Here is a 20,988-nt window from a genome sequence, read left to right on the forward strand (position 1 = left end):
TCAGGATGTGACAGTGAAGCTGACCTTTGACCTTTGGGACATTAAACATCATCGCTTCATCATTTCACCCTTTAAAGACTTTTATTGTGAAATTCATTCATAATTAGCACGAGCAATCAGCCAAAAAACGCAGGTTAGTGAGGTCACCGTGACCTCTGACCTCACACCACTAAAATCTAATAAATGTTATGAAAGAGGTAAATATCATCAAATATAAACATGACGCCTCCAGCCAGAGGAATAAAAAGCATCTTAAAGCCCATTTGTATTTTATTTCTCATCATATATTAAATTCTCTATCTCTTCTATCACCCTGTATGTTCTTTTCTTCTTCCTGTTAAACATCGAATCTTCATAACAACTCTTGTTCCATATCAAACACCAACATTCCTCGTAAACAAATATTTGTACAAGGACATGCTACAATGGTTCAGACTCAATATCAGTATAAAAATAAAATCCTGATAAAATGATTCTAACACGCTGCAGTTTCCTTGTAAAGTCTCATGAAAGAATTAAGCTTGTTCCAGCGTTTCCCGTCTTATTGTGGTATTTTTGTGTCGCTCAGCAAACATCCGCTCCAGGAAGGTCACACGACACAATATTGTTAAACCATGACGACATGTTCAAAACAAAAGGGTCAACATTTGAAGCTGCACATCGTTTTATTGAGCGGAGGAAACTTTCACTGCATCGCTTTAAAACATGAATTTTACTGTTTTCCTTTCGTTCGTATTTCTCAACATGGCTTCAATTTTATTCACTTTCTTAAATGTACCAATAGTAATATTAGGAAAGAATTATTCAATTAATACAATGTTGTATTGAAGGTGCAGCTCTTAATAAACAGGAGTAACGTTTATAAAAAAGTGACAGTTACTGCTCTGTGGTTGTGTGCATCCACCAACCGGTGCAGTTTCAGTCGACACGCATTTTTCTTTTCTAGACTCATGTGAGGTCACTGTTACCTTTGACCTTGGGCCACTGAAATCAGTTCATCTTTGACCCCCAACTGAACATTTGAACCATATCCCTACAAGGCAGTCTATCAGGTGTCACATTTGGCAGTTAGCATGTATTTTGATGTCTTCTTCTTCTTCCTCTTCCTCCCTCGACGGACACGAGCACCGTGAACCTACAGGATGTGAATCTCCCAGTCCGTCAGCACTCTGAGGCTCAGGCTGCTCACTGTCAGTTCGCAGCAGGTCTCCGTGAACTGAAACTCAGCAGAAGTGTCCTCGGCACCTGGTGATAAAAACAAAAAGGTTTATGCTGTTTTGCAGTTGAGAAGTCGGCAGAACTGTGAGTTTCTCCCTTGACAATATTTGAACAATTGAAGAAAAAACAGTGAATATGACACAAAAGTCCAGATACAACACATGATGTCACTTTGTCAACCAAGATATAAAATGAACAACGAGCAAGAATGGATAAAAAACGGTTTTAGCCTCTTGACAATGGCTTCCTGTGTTTTAGAATGTATTTGAATTACTTACATTAATTAATTCTCTGAAAGAATCACAACTTAACATACTGTACTTATATCGTAGCGCGTTCCCTGATTTAACCGAATTCAGAGTTGTTTTTTTTTGCCTTTATCATTATAACTAATAGATGCCTTTATTTTAGGCTGTTGAGTTTCCTTTAAACCTTTATCTAAACGGACCCTGTCAGGGTTCTGTGTGACCTTCGATCAGGCTGTTTCCAATTGGACGACACGTGTCTGCCTCATCATCATCATCATCATCATCCTTCTGAATGGGTACAATGTGAGTTCACTCCAGAGCTCCTCACCTGATTGGTGCACAGTCACAGCGGTGGGTTTGCTCTTCAAGCCCAGGATGGTGACGGAGTGTACGACGGTGTCACAGTCAAACGCTCCTTCTTCACTGGCGGCACTGAGAGAAGCAGGTGTCAGAAGACTTAGGAGTTTATTAATAAAAAGGTATCGAGTGTATTTTGTACATTGTCATTCACGTACGAATTTTTTTAAATCTTGTGATGTCGCTGTGACCTTTAACCTACAAATTCTAATCAGTCTGATCTCCAAGGAAAGGTTTGTTCCAGATGTGATCAAATTCCCTCCAGATGTAAACGAATGAGATGTCAGGTCACGGTGACCTCTGACCACCAAAATCACATCTTTTTTACCAAAGCTTTGTGCCAGATCTGAAGATAATCCACAGATACAGTGCTCATGAGCCTGGTGAGCAGAAAACTGTGTCCCTCTGATGTTCAGGAGGAGGGAGTGTGACTCACCGGCAGAGCAGCCGGCCTGACAGCATGTTGAACCTGCGCAGACAGAAGGCCTTTCTGTGGAGGTAGTTGAAAGAGTGGCCGTCGTCCAGGTACAACTCCCCATCAGCGGCCCCCTGCACAGACGAGGGACTTTACTAATTTAATTACACAAATGTCACAAGTCGGAAACAAACAATCATAAATCCTTGAGTTCATTCAAGTCGTTTTTAGACATTAACTCTGGAAAATGTCCAGAAAAATGGGTTGAAGAACGCAGCAGGAATCTCATTGTCTTTTTTTCCTGATGTATTCTCACATGGGCTCACTCTGACATTTTACAGACATTTTACGGAGCAACTGACGCAGACTTTTGCCTTCTCACGTACAGACCCACTGGAACATCTCAGGACAACGTCTTGTCTGAAAAGCAGCTTTAGTGAAAACACGGGTAAAAAACATTTCGGCAGCTACACCAGTGTACGAGGAAAAGATGAATCAAGACCATAACCAGCTGATTTCCTTCCATTTCTTATTACAAAATGGAATCAGAAAAGTATATTGTATTGGATTTCATTAGATTCTACATTGGTTACGTTTTTTCTTGTACTGTATATCTACATATTTCATAATAACTCATGTTTAATTTCCTGGTCAGGGCTAAAGCAGATTTTAATATGAACAGAAGCCGTCTGCTCCTCTGATTCTCACCTGAGAGTCCAGAGCCACAGTGATGGAGAGCGGAAGCAGCTGGAGATCGGCTGTGCAGGAGCTGCTTCCTGCTGACCTGCAGACCACCGAGCCGCCTCGCTGGAACACAGGAACCTGGACAGAAGAAGCAACTGCCCTCCGTAATATGTAATAATAATCAAAACAGTCTAAAACCAAAACAGGAATCAAATAACTATAATTCTTATGAAATACTTTTGGATAAATTTCCCTCTGTCAGGGTAGATAATGAGTTTTATTTATCTATTAGGCCTCTAGTGTTTGTTTACCCCCTTGCATGAATATGAAAACTACTGACAGTCCAGTCCATGTTACAGCCCCCTCTACTGTTTGGATCATAGTACTAACCGTGTCCAGGGTGACAGGGAGACTCAGAGTCCTTCCTCCTTCGTGCGCCATCGCAGATTGGACATCAAACCAAATCTGAAACAAAAGCAAACCTGAATGTAAAAATCCCCTCTGAGGTCTAACGTGAATAAAAACATGCATGTTACCCGGTGGTTGGTTTACCTCATCAGATCCAGGAAGTAGCACTTTGACTTCCTGAACACCAGGATCGGTGACGGGACAGGCCAGCAGGGCTCCTCCTGCGGTGAGATCAGAGACGGTGAAACTCCAAACAACACAAATCCAACGATTACAGGACACAATGTGTGATAAAGTCAAATGATCACCTATCATATGCTGGTTGTCCACACTGAAGGTGCCTTGTTCTCTGGGGAACTCCACCCACAGAGGCCTGTTTGAAACAAATGAACAAGGTCATTTTTACCTCTAGTGTCTGAAAACGTCAGCGTTCACTTCACAGGAGTGTAAGTGATGCTTGTGGCTGCAGTGCATCAACTGACCAGCAGACGACAGCAACACTCACCTGATCGGAGGCAGACCAGAGGTGTGAGCCTGGTGGAACAGAGTGTACCAGTAGGGCAGCAGCTGATACCTGAGCACACCGGACATTTGTCACATTGTGGTGGAAACGAGGGGCCTGTACTAGTTCATGATAACAGATCAACGTCTCAACTACTGGAAAACCAGAGTCACCGATGGACAGTATCATGTCAGGGACAAAGGAGCTGGTACCTCTGTTGGATCACCGTGCGGATCGCAGCGGTGACCTCCTCTCCAAACAGCCAAGGCTCCCGACGCTTTGCCACACAGGCAGAGTGACCACGGAAAAACGGCTGCAGGGCGGCGGCCTGGTACCAACGCACCAGCAACTCGGGATCTGGGTCCTTGAAAAACCCACCAACATCAGCTAAAACACAGAGGACAAAGGACATCAGCAATTTAAAATGTGAGATTCAGCAGTGGTAAGCATAAAAGCAGCTCATTGCAATGAGTGCAGGCCATTCCTGTACTTTAATTTAACAGCTAAAAGATAAACGACTGCTCTCACCTCCGCAAAAACCTACGCCTGTCACACTGAGAGACAGCAGCATTGGGATTGAGATCTTCAGATACTCCCAAGTGGCAACGTTATCCCCTGTCCACACCGCACCTGTACAGAGAAAGTAAAAGGGACAATGAATAAAAAACCGAGCTAAGGATGAAACCACGAGTTCAGGAATATGTGTTTGTCCATTTAAAGAACTCACCAAGTCTCTGTGACCCGGCGAAGAAGGAGCGTGTCAGGACGAAAGGCCTCTCTGAGCCCCCGGAGCGAGTCATCAGACCTTCCACTGTGGCCTTGTGCTGTGAAGAAAAACACAAGTCGTCTGGCGAAGTGATCCAGGAGAAGGAGAAGCTGCCTCGGGGAGTCAGTGTATTGTAAACAAAAAATATTGGGGTTTGACCTGTGTAAAAAAATAAACTAAATGAGGCCACTCACCTGGTAAAAACCATACAGGTTGTGCAGTTCCCGATGTTCCCAGCCCCCATAATGCACCGCGTCCTTTGGCATGGTCTGCTCCGGCCCACCGAACACAGACGGTTCGTTCATATCATTCCACAGAAATAACGACGGCGTTGATCCCTGCATCGGACACATCGACATCAGCAGGGCTGTTCACTGAGAGACTATCTCAACTTATAGAGTATTCAGGTACCGCAGTGTTAGCATCACATCAAATACAAAAAGGTTAAATTCTTCAGCCTTCATCATTATAGTACTCTGTCGTCCTTCTGTGCATCATGTGTTCTTTTATCCTTAGGTATGAGAAGGGTCGGTCTTAGTTCAAAAAGTATTTATTTAGAAGCAATGAAAAAGGTACAGCATAGCTATGGGCACTCAATGCACAGCCTCAGCTTTTAGTCCGTAGCTCGGGGTAGTCAAGAGTCGCCCCGAACGGATGACAGGTGCAATATTTATAATAGTAGGTTGAAGGCGTGGTCCCAGCATCTTGGAACTGGAATCCACCAATGATGAGGAGCCGCTCCCAGGTTCGCTACTTTGATAGTAGCTGGGCAAATCTTCACATTCTGACAGTGTTAAGTTTTGTGTATTAAGAAAAAGCCTTTATCCGGCTGAAGCTTTGTGAGTCTTCAGTAGTTTTGCAGACACAGTGTTTTTGTTCATTGGAGTGTGAAACATTGTGTTTTTGTTTTATCGTCTGTATGTTCTGTGTGTGTAAGCATGCGTATTTATCAGACAAGACAACGCCTTTCCTATCTGGCCTTCAGAAGCTGGGGCAGCTTCTTGATTTCTTTCTAAGGCATAGGTCACAGTGTCTTAATGAGCACAGTGCATTTATGTATGTGTGATGTTGAATAAAGCTAAAGGAATACTGTAATATATATAAAGGTTTATGTATGAGAACAAGTTTAAGTACAGTGTATTGTATGCCACGGATTACAGTCCTAACACATAACAAAACATAAATTCTTTCTGTTAAGGTACAAACATGGTGCGTGTAAAATCAATCCTTTTCGGGGCTATAGTGTCTAATTATATTATTAAAATCCTAACAAATCCCTCCTTTCACACCATTTCATGGTGTGAACAATTTACTGGGGATCATCCACGAACTCCCCAACCTCCATCTCATCCAATGCAAACTCATCATCATCATCATCATCATCATCATCATCATCATCATCATCACTCAACAAAGGCAACTGATAGGGTGGGGGATGGGGCATGTGTTCTTTGGTCAGAGCCGTGGTGATGAGTCTGTTGAGCAAGGTCCTAAAGCAAGGGATGCAGCAGCAGCCACAGGTGACTAGGATAGCTGAAAAGATAGCTAGGGAGAGGAGGCAGGATGCAATCAGCCCTTTCCATTTGCCGAATGCAGTGTTCATCCAATTATCTAGGGGGTTGTTAATTCCAGAGTCTGCGGCCATGTTTTGTGCCATGGTGCGTAAGGTGGAGAGGGCCCTGGTCACCGAGCCATCAGGGGCGGTATTGCTGGGGATAAATGTACAACAAGAACTTCCTATCATAGTGCACACACCACCCTTTTCTGCCAGTAGGAGGTCTAGGGCCATTCGGTTCTGTGTGACCATAAGGGACGTAGGGGCGAGCTGTTCGGATAGGCCTGTTATGGCGTCACGAGTAAGGTTGGTGAGGCGTTGGAAATTGAAATGGACGTAGTTAATGCGATCCACGTTTTTGTTGGGAGTTACCCATATCCAGATAGACTCAAATCCCGCTGCAATTTGATCCGCTAATTTATATTGGTCTGGAACACCCCGAGGAATCCCTATGGCGTCTATGTATGTGGGTGAGTCCCTATTTAAGTCAAAATGCGTTGTTCTTCGTCGACGGGTGCTAGTGGGTTGTCCTGGGCGGGGAGAGAGGATAGTCAGGGGCATGGCCAATTGAACAAGTGTGCAGGAACCCTTTCAGTTTGAAGGAAGGCGGTTCCTCAAGCGTTTTCCTCCACAGTACCAGAAGAGGTCACTGCGGGCCCACTCCAGCTGTGTGGCGTTGTGCCAGTCGGTAACATTGATGTTTCTAGAACACCAGGAGGACGGTATCGAACCCACCTCTCTGTGAGATGAGTTACCTTGTTTAGTCAGACACGTGTAATTTCCCTTTACTGGAGTAAATATAGGGGGCAGCGTGTTGTTTGGTGCCGGGGGAAAGAGATGACTGAGAGTAGAACAGTTGGCGGGACTGGCTCCCATGTGTAAGCCATACATGCAATCAAACCGGGTCGATCCGAGTCTATCAGTAGGGGGGCCGGGGGTGGTGGTTCAGGTGGGCCGGGGCTGACTGCAGACTATACAATTAGTGAGGTTTTGGGAACAGGGAGTAAAGTGGACCCATTTTAGCCATATGTTTTCATCAGTGTATCCAGTCTCTATTTCTACCACATCTTCAACGGTACTGGCGTCGTAATATTGTACCGCAGGGGAGCTGGGTGGGGATGGTAGTGGTGAGGTGGATTCAGGGGGAGAGCTCGTGGAGCTAGTAGTAGAGTTATCAGACGGGGAAGGGGAAGGCTGAGTTCTAGGGGAGGAGGAACGGACGTCTACCCTAACGATGCCCATGGGGTCAGCTCCTGTCATGTCTACTCCTAAAACAAAATAATAAGGCAGTGCGGCTTTTTTAGTCAATTTGTTATAGTGGAGATGTTTAAGAGTCTTTAAGAGACTATTGTCGGGGGAGCCGGCAGACGTGATCCTCCGGGTGAGGGTGATGTTTCTTTGGAGCTGTCCTAAGGGGTTTTGTGCATTGTATCTGTGGGTGTAACCTCTGGGGCCTGTGTTCCACAAAACGTGTTATCAAAGGTTTATCATTTTGCATTCATCTCTAAACCATTGTTTTTTATATGTGATATCAGGAACCATATGAACATGTGATGTATAATGCAGAAAAGTAATTTTCCATTTCTAAGCATGTGATTGCTTCTAATATCAATGTGTGTGTGTCAGTGACATTTGGTGTGTCACTTTCATGTATGTGTGGTGTGGGTGCGATACCATGTATCTCAGGCGTCGAATGAATCAGAGTTTCCACCGCTCTCTCCTGGCCCCCCCTCCTCAAATCTGTCTGAGCAGCTGCACCTCGTTCCTCCGGACACTCCCTCGCCCAACGTCCCCTCTTTCCACACCTGTAGCAGGTGTCTGCTGTTCTGTTCGTGGAGGAATACAGGGCGGAGGTCAACGGCCGGGGCTGAAGCCACTTCAGGTCTCTGAAGAGGGGCACAGTCGAGATCGTGGTCCACTCTGACACACTGAGGCACTGTAGGATACAAAGAAAACTTTTTCTGTGCAGATTTATCTGTTCGTTCACATTCATTGGCCATTTTATCACATTCATTCCCTTGGGTAGCACACTGCATTTGTAGTGACAAAGAAACTGTTGCAGGCGTATGCTTTTTATGTAGATGCAATGAAGAGATGTGTGTGTGTGTGAAGAGTTGAACTGTGTGTGTGTGTGTGTGTGTGTGTGTGTGTGTGTGTTGTGAGAACTACGTGTGTGGACTGAGTCCCAGGAGATAAGACACAGACACATGCTGAAGGCCTCTTCGAGGTCTTGTTGGGGGGGACGAGCACAGTCTCAGATTTGTGGCTCTGATGTCATTTTGGCAGTTTACACAAGCAGAATAGTATGCATAAGCAGAGATAATATTTAGTGTGGTATAATGGTAATGTCATTACATTCCTCCTTTTTGATCATAAAATGATCACAACATCAGATACAAAATTTACTTGCAAAATGTCAGCACATATTATATCTAAGGGTGTAAATCTCAAGTAAAATTCTTAAGTAGTCTTTATCTTCCAATTCTAAAAATAAAGAAAATTAAATAAATAAAGAATTTCTGTGTGGAAATTGCTTCTTCACTCCAAATTCGATCTCTATTCAGTTAAGGATATATCATTTCACAGTACCAATTTTGCTTGGATCTGTGTAACAGTGCAAGGAACCCTCTAATTTTGTGCACTATAAAAAAAATATTTTGGTTGGCGGTCTTGATAGCAAATCTTGTTGGATTATATATTGTCATAACTCTAAAACCTTTTTAGGAAAAATTATATTATAACATAATCATGCAAGTTCACCTTTTCAAAGAGCAATGAACATTATTCAGTCTGACATTTGAATTTGAATTTTGAAATATTAAAATATCCTTGTTTGAATAAAACATAAACAAAACAAATAAAACAAACATCTAATAAACCAATAAAAAACATAAATAAAAATAAAAAAACTCCAACTGAAATACCAGATAAGATGGACTCTCTAGTCCCATTAACGAAAATTGCTCTTGAATACATAAAACATTTGACACAGGATATATGTTACCAGCTCAGTAAACTGCTTCTCTAATTGAATGCATGTTTCTCTGCTCATATGGAACTCAGATGTGCGTAGCTGAGTTTAAAGTAGAGTATACAAGCTTATATTTGGAAATAATCAAGACAAGACATACAGATAGACCCTCCTTTTGTGGTCAACGTATTACTTTAAGATTTTGAGGAGGAGTCGGCCAAATCAGTGGCTACTTCTCGTAAAGACCGAGAAGGTGGGTCAGTGGGTGCACAATGTGTGAGGTGGTGCCAAATTGCTCCTGTTTTTTTTTTCTTTTACTCGGATCGCATGTGAGGTACACTCTGTTACCTCCCAAGGTCCTGTCCACCTAGGGTCGGGCCACTTTCTCTTGTGAACTTTGACCCTTACCCAATCACCCGGTCTTACTGGAACAGGAGTCTCCGTGGGTGTCTCGTCAGAACGTCCAGCAGCCGCCTGGACCTGTGCAGACAAAACTTCAGTAAGATTAGTTAAGGCTTTCATGTAGTCAGTCAATTTCTCCTGACATACATCCAACCCGGGTCCATACCCAGGGTCTCGAGGAGGCCCTGGCATGGGCCTTCCTGTGAGAAGCTCATGTGGGGATAGATGGGTGACACCATTGGATGAACTTCTCATTGACATGAGCGCCAAGGGCAGTGCTTCAACCCACGTGAGTGAGGTGTTGTGACATGCTTTGGCTATCTTTCTTTTTAATGTCTGGTTTGCTCTTTCTACCAATCCTTGCGACTGGGGGTGATACACGGAACCAAATCGATGCGTGATCCCTAGTGCGGCTTCTACCGTACCTAAATGTTTGTTGGAGAAGTGGGACCCGTTGTCTGATCTGATGACTCGGGGAACTCCATACCTGGGTATGAGTTCATTTCTTAACCATTTGATCACTGTTTTCGCCCTCCCGCCGGCAGGGTATTGCTTCGAGCCATTTGGTGTATCTGTCTACCATTACTAACATGTACCTATATCCCTGTACTGGTGGTCAGCGCCCATGTCTGTGAAATCAATGCATATTTCTTTGAATGGCGCATCAGGAACAGGGAAACGGCCCATGGGGCATTTGTATGGTCTTTTAGGGTTGTGTGCATTGCATGTATCGCATTCGTGTACAAAGTTCTCTACCAGGGCTTCCATGTGTGGATGCCACCAGAGTGTTTCCATGTTCTTCTGAGTCTGTTTCTTACTGATGTGTGTAGGTCCATGGGCCTGTTTGAGAAGTATCTGGGCTAGTTTGGCTGGGACTGCTAACCGTCCGCTGTGTGTTCTCCATTGGTGTTACAGGTCACTATGGGGTCAAATTCGGGGGGCACAACGTGACCTGCTGTGGACACTGGGCAACTTCATTGGTCATATTCAGAGCCGTATTCCCAGGCGGAAGATGGCATCTGGTGTGGTTGCGGGGCATGCCTCTTCCTCGGCCTCGTCCTGGGGGCCTCCCGCTGGGGGCCTTGTCCTCTGTAGGGGCTGGTGTTCCTCTTGTTCCCCATGAGGGCAGTCTCGGGCCCAGTGGTCAAGCTGGCCGCATATGAAGCATCCGGTATTGGGGTCTCCGGTATTGGGGTTTCTCTGGTTTGACCTCTATACTGACCACGCCGGATCTCTCCTCTTGGTCTGAATGGAGGGGACCCTGTCCCCACTGATCGTAGCTGGGAGGTGGGGCCGCGGGCGACCGGGGTTGACTGACTCTTTCAGTTTGCATAGCCCGTGCTACTGCCTCTGCTATTTCCAAATGTAATCCTGACACGGCCGCCATTTGTTTAAGGGGCTTGTTTTTCTTGTTGCTGTTGACGCCATGCCTCTTCTCTGCCAGTTGGGCTTTTAGTAGCTGTCTGGTGAGAGCCTTGTCCTCGCCGGCCTCAGTTTTTTCCTGTCGCCGATATTTGATGAGACTATGTGCCACGGTGCGTCTCCAGTCTGGGTCGGTCTGGGTGTCCAGGTTAAGGACGTCTTCTAGGTTTTCTTGGACTGTTTCAGGAAGCCCACCCACCACCTGGCGGCGCCAGAGAATAAGGGTGGTGTCTGATGTGTTGTGTCTGGTCCCCATTGCTTCCATCCAGAGTTTGCTGGCCCTGTCCAGGTAGGTGTTCAAATCTTCCCCTTCTCTTAGGGTGATGGAGCCTAAAGCCCGTGGGTCTAACTGTACAGGGTAAAGAGCCCTCATGGCATCGTGCAGCGGGCCTGCACAGGTCGTCAGGGGGCTTCGGTCGGGGGAGTCTGTCAACCCTGCTGCAGTCATTATTGCGTTGCAGACATGTGCCCCTCCTTGTCGGGTGATCAGTCCCCTGTAGTCTCCGAGGCACAGTGGGTCGCCAGCTGTTAAGGTCACCAGGTTCCTGATCCAGTTATCGGCGCCTTTTGTCAGTGGGGGGAGGTTGTTAATTAGGCTGGTTAAGTCCTTCATGGTATATGGTAGGAAAAGAGTTTGCCCCTCGAGCCCCACTCGCAGTGGAGCTTGAACAGGGACTTTCCACGGGGCAGGTTGCTGGGGGTCCAAAGGGTTTTTGGCCCTGGTGCGGCTGGCGGGGTGAGAGGGCATCGCAGCGGCCAGGGATGGCGTGTCGTTTTCTTCAGGAAACAGGCCTCCGTCTATTATCCCCACGAATTTTCCTCTGGCAGGGAACCAAGCATCAGTCGGAATGGAGGTCTGTTCTTGCTCATTGTCCTGATCCTGTGGTGGAATAGATGCATTCCTCCTGGGAGGGGTAGTACTCCTGGAAGGGGGAGGATAATTGGTTGTGGGGAGGGCATGTGGAAGATCAGGTCCGTCACTTAAGTGATTCTGTCTGTTGTCTTTGTATGGGCTCCTGCGGGGTGTGGATGAAATAATTGGGGGGTCAGGGTCCATAAGCGGAGGGCTGGCTGCTCCGCCTTTTTGACATGGGTGGTTCTCAGATTCGGTCTCCTCGTCTGCTCTTCTTTGTAATTCGTCCAACTGCTCAGCCAGGTACGCCACGCGTTCATTCAGCTCTCGATGAGCTTTTCCTGCTGCATCTATGATGTCACTTTCCAGGCCCACCTCTCCACTGATGATGCGGAAAACAGGGGTTTGTAGTGGTGGCTTTGAGCTGCAACAAGTGTTGTCATATAGGGGAGGGTCGGGGATGTCTGGGTACAGGCCGGTGGCGGGAGGAGGGGGTGCAGAGGGAGTGTATATCTATATAGATATATATATATATATATATTATTATTTATTATTATTATTTTTTTAATGGTAATATCGCCAGAACAGCACACATCAGTACATCAGTATTCCAAATAGAAGGTACAGCCACAGAAGAAACCAGATCATCCAATTGTCAGCCACCCGATGTTTTCCTAGTGCTGTGACACGTTGCTGTAATGTGTGTATCTGTATGTCAAGGGTGTGTATCTCTGACTGTAAAAGTTCCCGCTGTCTCTTAGTGGAGAAAAATAAAAATTAAACAAAATTAAATAAAATCAAAATTCAAAACACAAGCCAATCCAATGATGTCAAACCAGTTGTAACCCGAGCTGTAATGTCCTTTGGTCTCCCCCAGGTGGCGTCCTTGTTTTATCCCTAGCTGTAATACCCTTTATCAGCCCCCAGATGGCAGGCGTACACCGCTAGTTGTACTTTCTTTTATCCGCCACCAGATGGCGACCTCGCTCTATTTTTCTTATTTCCTTATTTATTCTGTCTCTGTCAGCTGGGTGACCTTCCTCTTGTTATCTCCTCCTAATTTGGTTCTCTCTCGTTTTCCACACACACACTTTCATTCACACTTGTATCAGACTTAGTGCTGTGTCACCATAGTTCCTTTACATGAAGTTCATATTAGGACTACTCAGATCAGTTCCATTACCCACACGTATTAGTTACCTTAAATTCTTTAATCAATCTCCAAAACGCTATTGTTTAGTATTTAGTAAATACCCACACATTCAGACCTCTTAAATCTTATATTTTTTATGGTCTTTTTTTTCTGTCGTCTTTTTATTCTAGTCAGTCTTTTCATCTGTCAGTACTGCGACATGTTATGGCCTTGGCGTCTTTTTAATTTGTGCCCGATTCAAGCAACGGTGTGTCTGGCTAGTTAAGCTCCTCACTCGTCAGTGCCGGTAGCCCTTCCTCCAGGTTCACACCCTAATCCCAGATTAGGTTGCACGGATGCAATCTATTGCATGAATCGTCTGTCTTTTCTCCAATCTGAATTAGTTTTAAGGGTTTGGGCCACAGACTTTTAAGTGTGGCGCTCGTCCCGCGCAGGTCCCAGACCTCGCTTTTATCTTGTTTCTTTTGCGCCAAGACAGGGTCCCAGACCCCACACAAGGTCCCAGACCTTTCACAGGGTCCCAGACCTCTGTTTAGTACTTTTATTTTACATACCCTTTCATTGCTTCCATAAAACACAGAACTTTATTATTTTACCTCCTTTCTCCTCTCCGCACACTCACAATCTATATCAATGCCTATATAACTAATGCAGAATTTGTTTTAACAGGTTTCTGCTTACCTTTTAGTTTGGCGCCCGTGAGTATGTGGAGAATCGATCGAGCGGCTCCGACCTTTGGGTCTCCGGTCTTTCTGGTCAAAAACTTCTCTTCAGGATCACGCTGGGTCACCAATTTTGTCGTGTTCTTTTATCCTTAGGTATGAGAAGGGTCGGTCTTAGTTCAAAAAGTATTTATTTAGAAGCAATGAAAAAGGTACAGCATAGCTATGGGCACTCAATGCACAGCCTCAGCTTTTAGTCCGTAGCTCGGGGTAGTCAAGAGTCGCCCCGAACGGATGACAGGTGCAATATTTATAATAGTAGGTTGAAGGCGTGGTCCCAGCATCTTGGAACTGGAATCCACCAATGATGAGGAGCCGCTCCCAGGTTCGCTACCCCTTTGATAGTAGCTGGGCAAATCTTCACATTCTGACAGTGTTAAGTTTTGTGTATTAAGAAAAAGCCTTTATCCGGCTGAAGCTTTGTGAGTCTTCAGTAGTTTTGCAGACACAGTGTTTTTGTTCATTGGAGTGTGAAACATTGTGTTTTTGTTTTATCGTCTGTATGTTCTGTGTGTGTAAGCATGCGTATTTATCAGACAAGACAACGCCTTTCCTATCTGGCCTTCAGAAGCTGGGGCAGCTTCTTGATTTCTTTCTAAGGCATAGGTCACAGTGTCTTAATGAGCACAGTGCATTTATGTATGTGTGATGTTGAATAAAGCTAAAGGAATACTGTAATATATATAAAGGTTTATGTATGAGAACAAGTTTAAGTACAGTGTATTGTATGCCACGGATTACAGTCCTAACACATAACAAAACATAAATTCTTTCTGTTAAGGTACAAACATGGTGCGTGTAAAATCAATCCTTTTCGGGGCTATAGTGTCTAATTATATTATTAAAATCCTAACAATCATCAATGAATTTGGATTTAACTGAGTGGGAAATCCTTAATTTCCCTCGGGATCAATAAAGTATCTATCCATCCATCCAATGAACGATCGTTTCTACACTTACTTTGTACTTATCCAGGGTGAGGCATCTGGAGTACCATGCTCGAGTGGCAGGGCGGCTGAAGTCAAGGTAACAGGACTCACCTATGAGAAATGTTTATATGGAGGGTTATCAAAAATCAAGTACAGAGAAGATATTTTGCCTTTATTTGTATATAATGTAAAACGGAGGAGTTCTAAAATACCACGTAGAAATCTTACCATGCGTATAAAGACGTTAACTACTATGAAATATTGAATTTATGTATTTTAACTTCATGTCAGAGGAAGCTTACCGGGCCAGCATGAGCCCAGAAAGAGCTCTCCCTCTCTGTCCTTGACAAAATGTCCACCGTCTCTGGCCTCTTGGTACAGGGACCAGTCAGGATCGGCTTTGAAGTGGGGATCACTTATAACCACCAGCTAAAAGATATATACAAATACACACAATAAATACCCGTTAACATAGAAAAGCAGATAACAGCTGTACAAACTGTGCAACCCGAAACCCACCTTCCTATTCTTCTCCTCCAGGTGGAGCTGCAGGCCGGCAGGGTCAGGAAAACAAACGGGGTCCCAGGTGAAGTAACGCTTCCCGTCCGTGTGTTCAATGTCCAGCCACATGGCATCACAGGGGATGTCGTGGAGATCAAATCCAGCGTCTACCTCCCTCACATCAGCTTCATCCTTATAGTTCCAGCGGCTCTGGTGGTACCCCAGGGCAAACAGAGGGGGCAGCGCTGGATACCCTGACAGACGGGGACAGAAATGGTCAGGAGGTGACCATTTGGAGGTGTAAAGTTAAAAAGCTATCCTTCTGAGATTGTTTGATTTACTTATCAATTTGTTCAACTCGTACAAAGGTTGGCTGCGGTCGACGTAAATTACAAATAACTGACTTTGTGAGAGAAGAACTTCCACGATGGTTATTTTTAGGATTGAATTTGCTGGTGTGAGGTCATTCTTCCCTTTTAAATGCAGATAAATATAATAAAACTCACCTGTCAGCTGAGCGTACTGGCTGAAGAGCTGCTGGGGACTGGGCCCGAGCAGAAGCACACAGTCCATCACACCGCTCTCTGACAGCCAGTGGACGTCAGTCTGCGGCTCCCTCCACCTCCTCTGTATCAGGGGCACCTGTTCATCCTGGGTGAGGTACAGGGGGCAATTATGTGGAAATGAACATAGACTTTATATTTAAAAAATGGACAAAATGACTCCCAAAGTGAGGCCAAATCATTTGGAATTGCCCCCTGGTGGCTGGCTGCAGTAAAGGTCATAAACCCCACCTCCTCCATGTTAGTGGAGGTGTCCTGGACCAAACTAAGAAGTCACACGTCAAATCGATTTTTCTCAAAGAGGGTTTCTGTCATTTTAGGTAGTTGTTGTCACTGATGTATGAAGTGTGGATGTTTCTTCCCCCGACAGACTCTGGCACCAAATGTGCAAGATGGTGGCCGTTGTATTCAGGACATTTTGGCTTCACTCCTAGATAGTGGGAGGAGGTGGGTTTACCTGCTGGTCACTGGGGCTGTAACGTATGTTCACAAACGTCTCAGATGCATTTAGCCAAAATACACCCAGGGTCCTGTCCAGCTTGTGGGCCACCAACAGTGGCACAGACCCATACAGGCCAAAGCGACTGTACAGGTCATAGGCGAAGACGTCCAGGTTATAGAGGCGATAAGGTTCATCATCTCTGGGAAACGAAACACAATTATAAACTAGAATTACATTTGTACATTTATTTGTCAAGTTGAGGGAAATACGATCTTAATCGGTTTTGCAGAACATCATGATGTCAGTTGTGAGGCTGAACTTTGACCTTTTTTTAGATATAAAATGTCATCTCTTCCATCACTTTATCCTGTTTGACATTTGTGTGGCGTATCAAATCTTGAGTTATGGCCAGAAACATGAATTGTAAGGTCACAGTGACATTGACCTTTGGCCACTTGAAATCTACTCATTTCATCCTTGGGTCCAAATCTGAGGAAATTCCTTCCAAATGCTCCCAAGGTTGCGTTCATGAGAAACCGAGACAACGCCTTCACAGAGGCTGGCATCTCTCTGGCAACTCTCCGAACACTGAGTGAGATGAAAACATAAATCCCGTGTTTAGCAGCTGGAATACGAGTGTGTACCTGGTGTCTCGGAGCTTCAGGCTGTCGGCATGTTCTGGAAGACCGTACACGTGACTGAACCCATGAAGACAGAAGTCCGCCCCAATGCTGCTCGGGCCTGGAAATGCACAATATTAACTATTGTTACTCATGTGTTTCCTATTAGCTGGTACAGGAGTAAATCATATATTATTAAAAAATTAACCCACCATAGTTATAATTAATGTCGGCTTACCTGGCTAAAGTTTACAAATTCCCCATGTTACAATTTCCCCTCTCATAAATACCAAAATCACTTTCTAGGAAACTTGTTGAGAAATAAGTTTCAACCAATTTACACACACACAGATATTACTCCCCTAAATGTGCCCGATTTGTTTGTTTGTGAAGATTTCTGAAATATGTCTTGAGAAATTCACAAAAATGCAGAAAAACCTCTGATCTCATAATGTTAAAGAAAGTGATACAAATATTACACAATCTGAATTTAAACAAATCTGCTCCAGAAGTTTATGGGTTTTTGTAAAATCCTGCTAACAAACAGATGGACAGCAATGAAAAACAACTTCCCTGGTTCCAGTATGAACTATTATATTTACCATGTTTCATACAGTGGACTTTATATATTAGCTACAAAAGATGCTATGCAAATATACTTATTATAAGCACTTGTATTCATTTGTATTCATCAATTAAAACTGATCATGACAGTTAAACTGAATAAAAATGACAATTTAAAAAAGTCATTCCATTCCGGATCCTGTTGTTACGGAGGAGGAGAAATTCTGCAGGAGTGGATTTTCAAGAAGCTCAGGAAATATTCAGCTGTAACATAATATACTGACAGGTTCGACTCTTAAAGTATTTAACAGCAGACACAAACCATTAGCTTTGATATCCACAAACTGCTTGAAAGTCTCTTTCCACAATGAACTCGAGTCGTCCTCTTGAAGCTGTCAACGTGACAAAGAACAGAAGGTATTTACAAAAGGAGATGAAGCTTCTAGTGGGAGTGATCTTATACTTATTATAACTAGGAGATGGAGGACCTACAAATGCACAGTTCACAAGGCAGAGTATCAGATGGTTTTAATAAGTCCAGGTCGGTACACAGGCAGTCATCACAGAGGAGCAGTCATTACAGAGGAGCAGGCAGAAGAGGTTAACAGCAGGAAAACCGCCGAGGGTCAGACACAGAAGAACTGACGAGCGCACAACGCTGGACGGATGCGACACAATGAACTGGCAAGTGAGGGACGACACACAGGGTTTAAATACACAGACAATCAGGGGATAAGGAGATGCAGGTGAGTCTAATCAGGGCGGGGGAGCACAGGCAGGATCTATCTGAGTCAGGATAATACTGGAGTTTGAACAGCGCTCATATTCTCTTACCTCACTTCCATGAGATGTGGCCATGAGGAGAAAAACAGTGATTAGAATTCAACTGTGTGATGATTCATTTGTCTTCCAGAACACAAACCCCCCCCTTAACTCACCTGGGTCGGTCCTGCAGCGTCTCGAACCACAGTTTTCCTCTAGAGTTGAATGTGACCATCACTTCCTCTTCACACAGGATCTCCAGATAGAAGGGAAACCGCCACACGCGAGCCTGATGACGTCCTGACGACCAAGTCAGTGTAACGCAGCCCTTCGTCTGTCTCTTCACTCGCAACCTGCAGGACGCCGAGGGACACGTTTTTAACACGGTTCTCATGCTGCAGCAGTCACACATATTAGGATTATAAAAATCTTATCAGAAACCTTTAAACCTTTTAAAGAGACAGGAGCCAAAACTGTTTCTGACAGAGGCTGAAAAGAGGAGCTGCAGAAATGGACAGCGAGGAAAGTTACATGTTTTCAGAACATTAAACATGTTCAAGTAATACAAATTAAAGTTATGAACCTGAATATGAGCAGAATATGTCTCCTTTAACTTTAAAGCTAAGTTAGAATATTGACAGTGTAACTTGAAGACGGAGAAGTGCCCCCCCCCACGAGAGAAGCAGCCAATGAGCCTGAATGATTTCAGCTGTGAATCATTTCTCAGTCTTTTTCTCATCACCTGAGAATCATGAATGTTTAACACAACAAAGACACAAAGCTCGGAGTGGCTTTGCTTGTGTAACTGGTGGTGCTGCTCACTGTTCACACTGTGGTTCCCCAGTTGTCACATCCTGAACTCGGTAACGTGCTTTAATGGGCTGGAGTTCGTCGATCAAAATCCTGACAGTGTCATTTTTGCAGGGCGACACCAACAGAATCAGTCTGGTCTGTGAAAAGAGGAAAGCAAGAGGCTTATATTAAGTAGGACTAGAAGCTGTACTTCATTTAGATTATAACGAGACAACAGGAGGGATCATTAAGTGCATAAAAGAACATTTCATAAAGTATCTCTGATTCTGATTATATTTATCTTCGTAACTCTGCTGTTGAAGGGCAAAGGGGCATTAGAAATTTTCCTCTGAGATCATTTTAATAAAAACCGTACGCTATGTCACCTCGCCGATTGGGAAGGTCATTATTTGGTGTCTGTCGTCTGGTTACAAGTGGGATTCTGTGACATTAACCAGTTCTGAACATTGTCATGTGAATTCAAGTTGAATTTAGTACTTAAATAAAAGCAAAAAATACTCCTTAATTGAGATTTTCAGTCCCATCAGTGGTCAGACCTGTGTGTTGGCCTCCAGTAGTTCAAATCGTGCCCCCTTCTCTGTGAGCACCATGGTGTCCAGCAGGGCTCGGTGCTGCAGGTTCGGACCCTGCATTTGTCGCCTCAAAAGGGAAAGTAGGCATAAATATCACGATGCAACATAACTTTCAGAATGATCCTGTACAGCCAGAACACAGCTCACACACGACCTACAGCTACAAATGTATAAAAACACACACTTTCAACTGGTATACACTTAACTGAGGGTGATTGTATTCATCTATATCTAATATACCTAATATATACAAAATGATATATTATTATTACAGTTAAGTTTAAAGACAGAAAGTCTGAATGTTGTGGTTTTAAACTCTTCTTTATGGACAGAGAATGACTTGATAAGCTTGATATAATATATGGATTATACCAATTTACTACGCTTACACAATCATTTGTATATTCATTGAGCTTCCGTTAATTTGATATTGTGATAGTTATTCATATTGTTGTAGGGTTAGGGTTAGGGTTAACCTGATGTATTGATTGTTAGTCAATATACCTGTAAAAAGCAACCTGGTCACTTTTCTTGAACTTTTCTCCTGATTCCTCATCATCAGGGACGACGCTGTGGAACAAGCAGAGAACAATAACTGTGTGATTTATTTACCAGGAACATGGAGGGAATCTCCTGCTGGGCCACATTGACTTTTACACTTTCACTTTCACTTTCACTAGAGCCACGTGTAAAAGAAATCCTCAAATAATGTGACTTGTCTGTGCTGCAGTTCATGTAAATACAGTTCATTACAAGCAGAGTTCACAACAGGGAGTCAGCTCCATGGGCAAAGTGTCGAAGGTCCAATCAGATGATGTGAACACAGAGGTGGAGTTTTTACCTGAACACAGATTCACTCTCTTCAGACATTTCCAACACACGTCACGACTGTCGCTTCTGACAGAACCGGAACTACCGACCGTGAACTGCAGCGACCACACGGACCACAGAGCGGGAGGACCGAACCGACACTAAAACATCAACACAACATCCGGCCTGCCTCTTCAAAACAAAACACCTACTGAGGAAACATTTATAACTTTATCACCTTTATACACATGTATTAGTATAGTATGGTATAGTATGGTATAGTACAGTATAGTATAGTACATAGCTTTATTGTCAATTGTGCCATATGTACAGGACATAGACAGGATTCAAATGCCATTTCTCTCTGACCCCCGGTGTAAACATAAGGAGACAGAACATATAAGTACTCAAACAGTAGAGTATAGTAGTTTGTAATATAATATTTTGCATAGTATAGTATAGCATAGCATTGTATAGCATGGTAGCCTATGTCAAGTATGTAATATTGAATAGTATAGAATAGCATAGTCGACTATAGTATAGTATAGTACAGTATAGTAGTCTAGTCTATAATATAATATTTCGAAATGTATTGGATGGTGTAGTATAGTCTGGAATAGTATAGTAACATTTAGTGTAGTATGGTATAATTTGGTATGATATGGTAGAGTAGAGTAGAATTAAGTAGAGTAGAGTAGAATAAAGTTGAGTAGAGTAGATTAGAGTAGAATAAAGT

The 20,988-nt window shown here is 43.9% G+C and overlaps 1 protein-coding gene across 2 annotated transcripts; it reads right to left on the reverse strand.

Annotated features, from left to right (window-relative positions):
- Nucleotides 1–646: 646 nt before the first annotated feature.
- ganc (glucosidase, alpha; neutral C) lies at nt 647–20,392 on the reverse strand. 2 transcript variants are annotated; one of them, XM_047341703.1, is made up of 26 exons: nt 20,284–20,392; nt 19,947–20,012; nt 19,407–19,509; nt 18,880–19,007; nt 18,234–18,410; nt 18,130–18,133; nt 17,618–17,687; nt 16,756–16,852; nt 16,127–16,310; nt 15,613–15,757; nt 15,125–15,360; nt 14,908–15,034; nt 14,637–14,716; nt 9,533–9,604; nt 4,793–4,936; nt 4,560–4,656; nt 4,361–4,462; nt 4,045–4,219; nt 3,836–3,904; nt 3,639–3,703; nt 3,475–3,551; nt 3,313–3,387; nt 2,947–3,060; nt 2,260–2,372; nt 1,795–1,898; nt 647–1,245 (listed from the first exon to the last, which is right to left on the reverse strand). In XM_047341703.1, exons 1-26 carry the CDS (start codon nt 20,310–20,312, stop codon nt 1,136–1,138), a joined length of 2,763 nt encoding a protein of 920 aa, XP_047197659.1. In that variant the 5' UTR covers nt 20,313–20,392; the 3' UTR covers nt 647–1,135. The 2 variants fall into 2 exon arrangements, with proteins under 2 accessions (XP_047197659.1, XP_035024075.1); XM_035168184.1 differs by lacking the exon at nt 9,533–9,604.
- Nucleotides 20,393–20,988: the final 596 nt, after the last annotated feature.

Source organism: Hippoglossus stenolepis, chromosome 10 (assembly GCF_022539355.2).
Source record: "Hippoglossus stenolepis isolate QCI-W04-F060 chromosome 10, HSTE1.2, whole genome shotgun sequence".
Taxonomy (NCBI): Eukaryota; Metazoa; Chordata; class Actinopteri; order Pleuronectiformes; family Pleuronectidae; genus Hippoglossus; species Hippoglossus stenolepis.

Excerpts from the sequence above, each read along its gene's own strand:
- ganc (XM_047341703.1), bottom strand. The coding sequence starts at position 20,312 with ATGTCTGAAGAGAGTGAATCTGTGTTCAG. Across the intron at positions 16,853-17,617 it reads TGTGGATATCAAAGCTAATG|GCCCGAGCAGCATTGGGGCG; the intron begins GTTTGTGTCTGC and ends GTGCATTTCCAG. Across the intron at positions 1,899-2,259 it reads TCAGGCCGGCTGCTCTGCCG|TGCCGCCAGTGAAGAAGGAG; the intron begins GTGAGTCACACT and ends TGCTTCTCTCAG.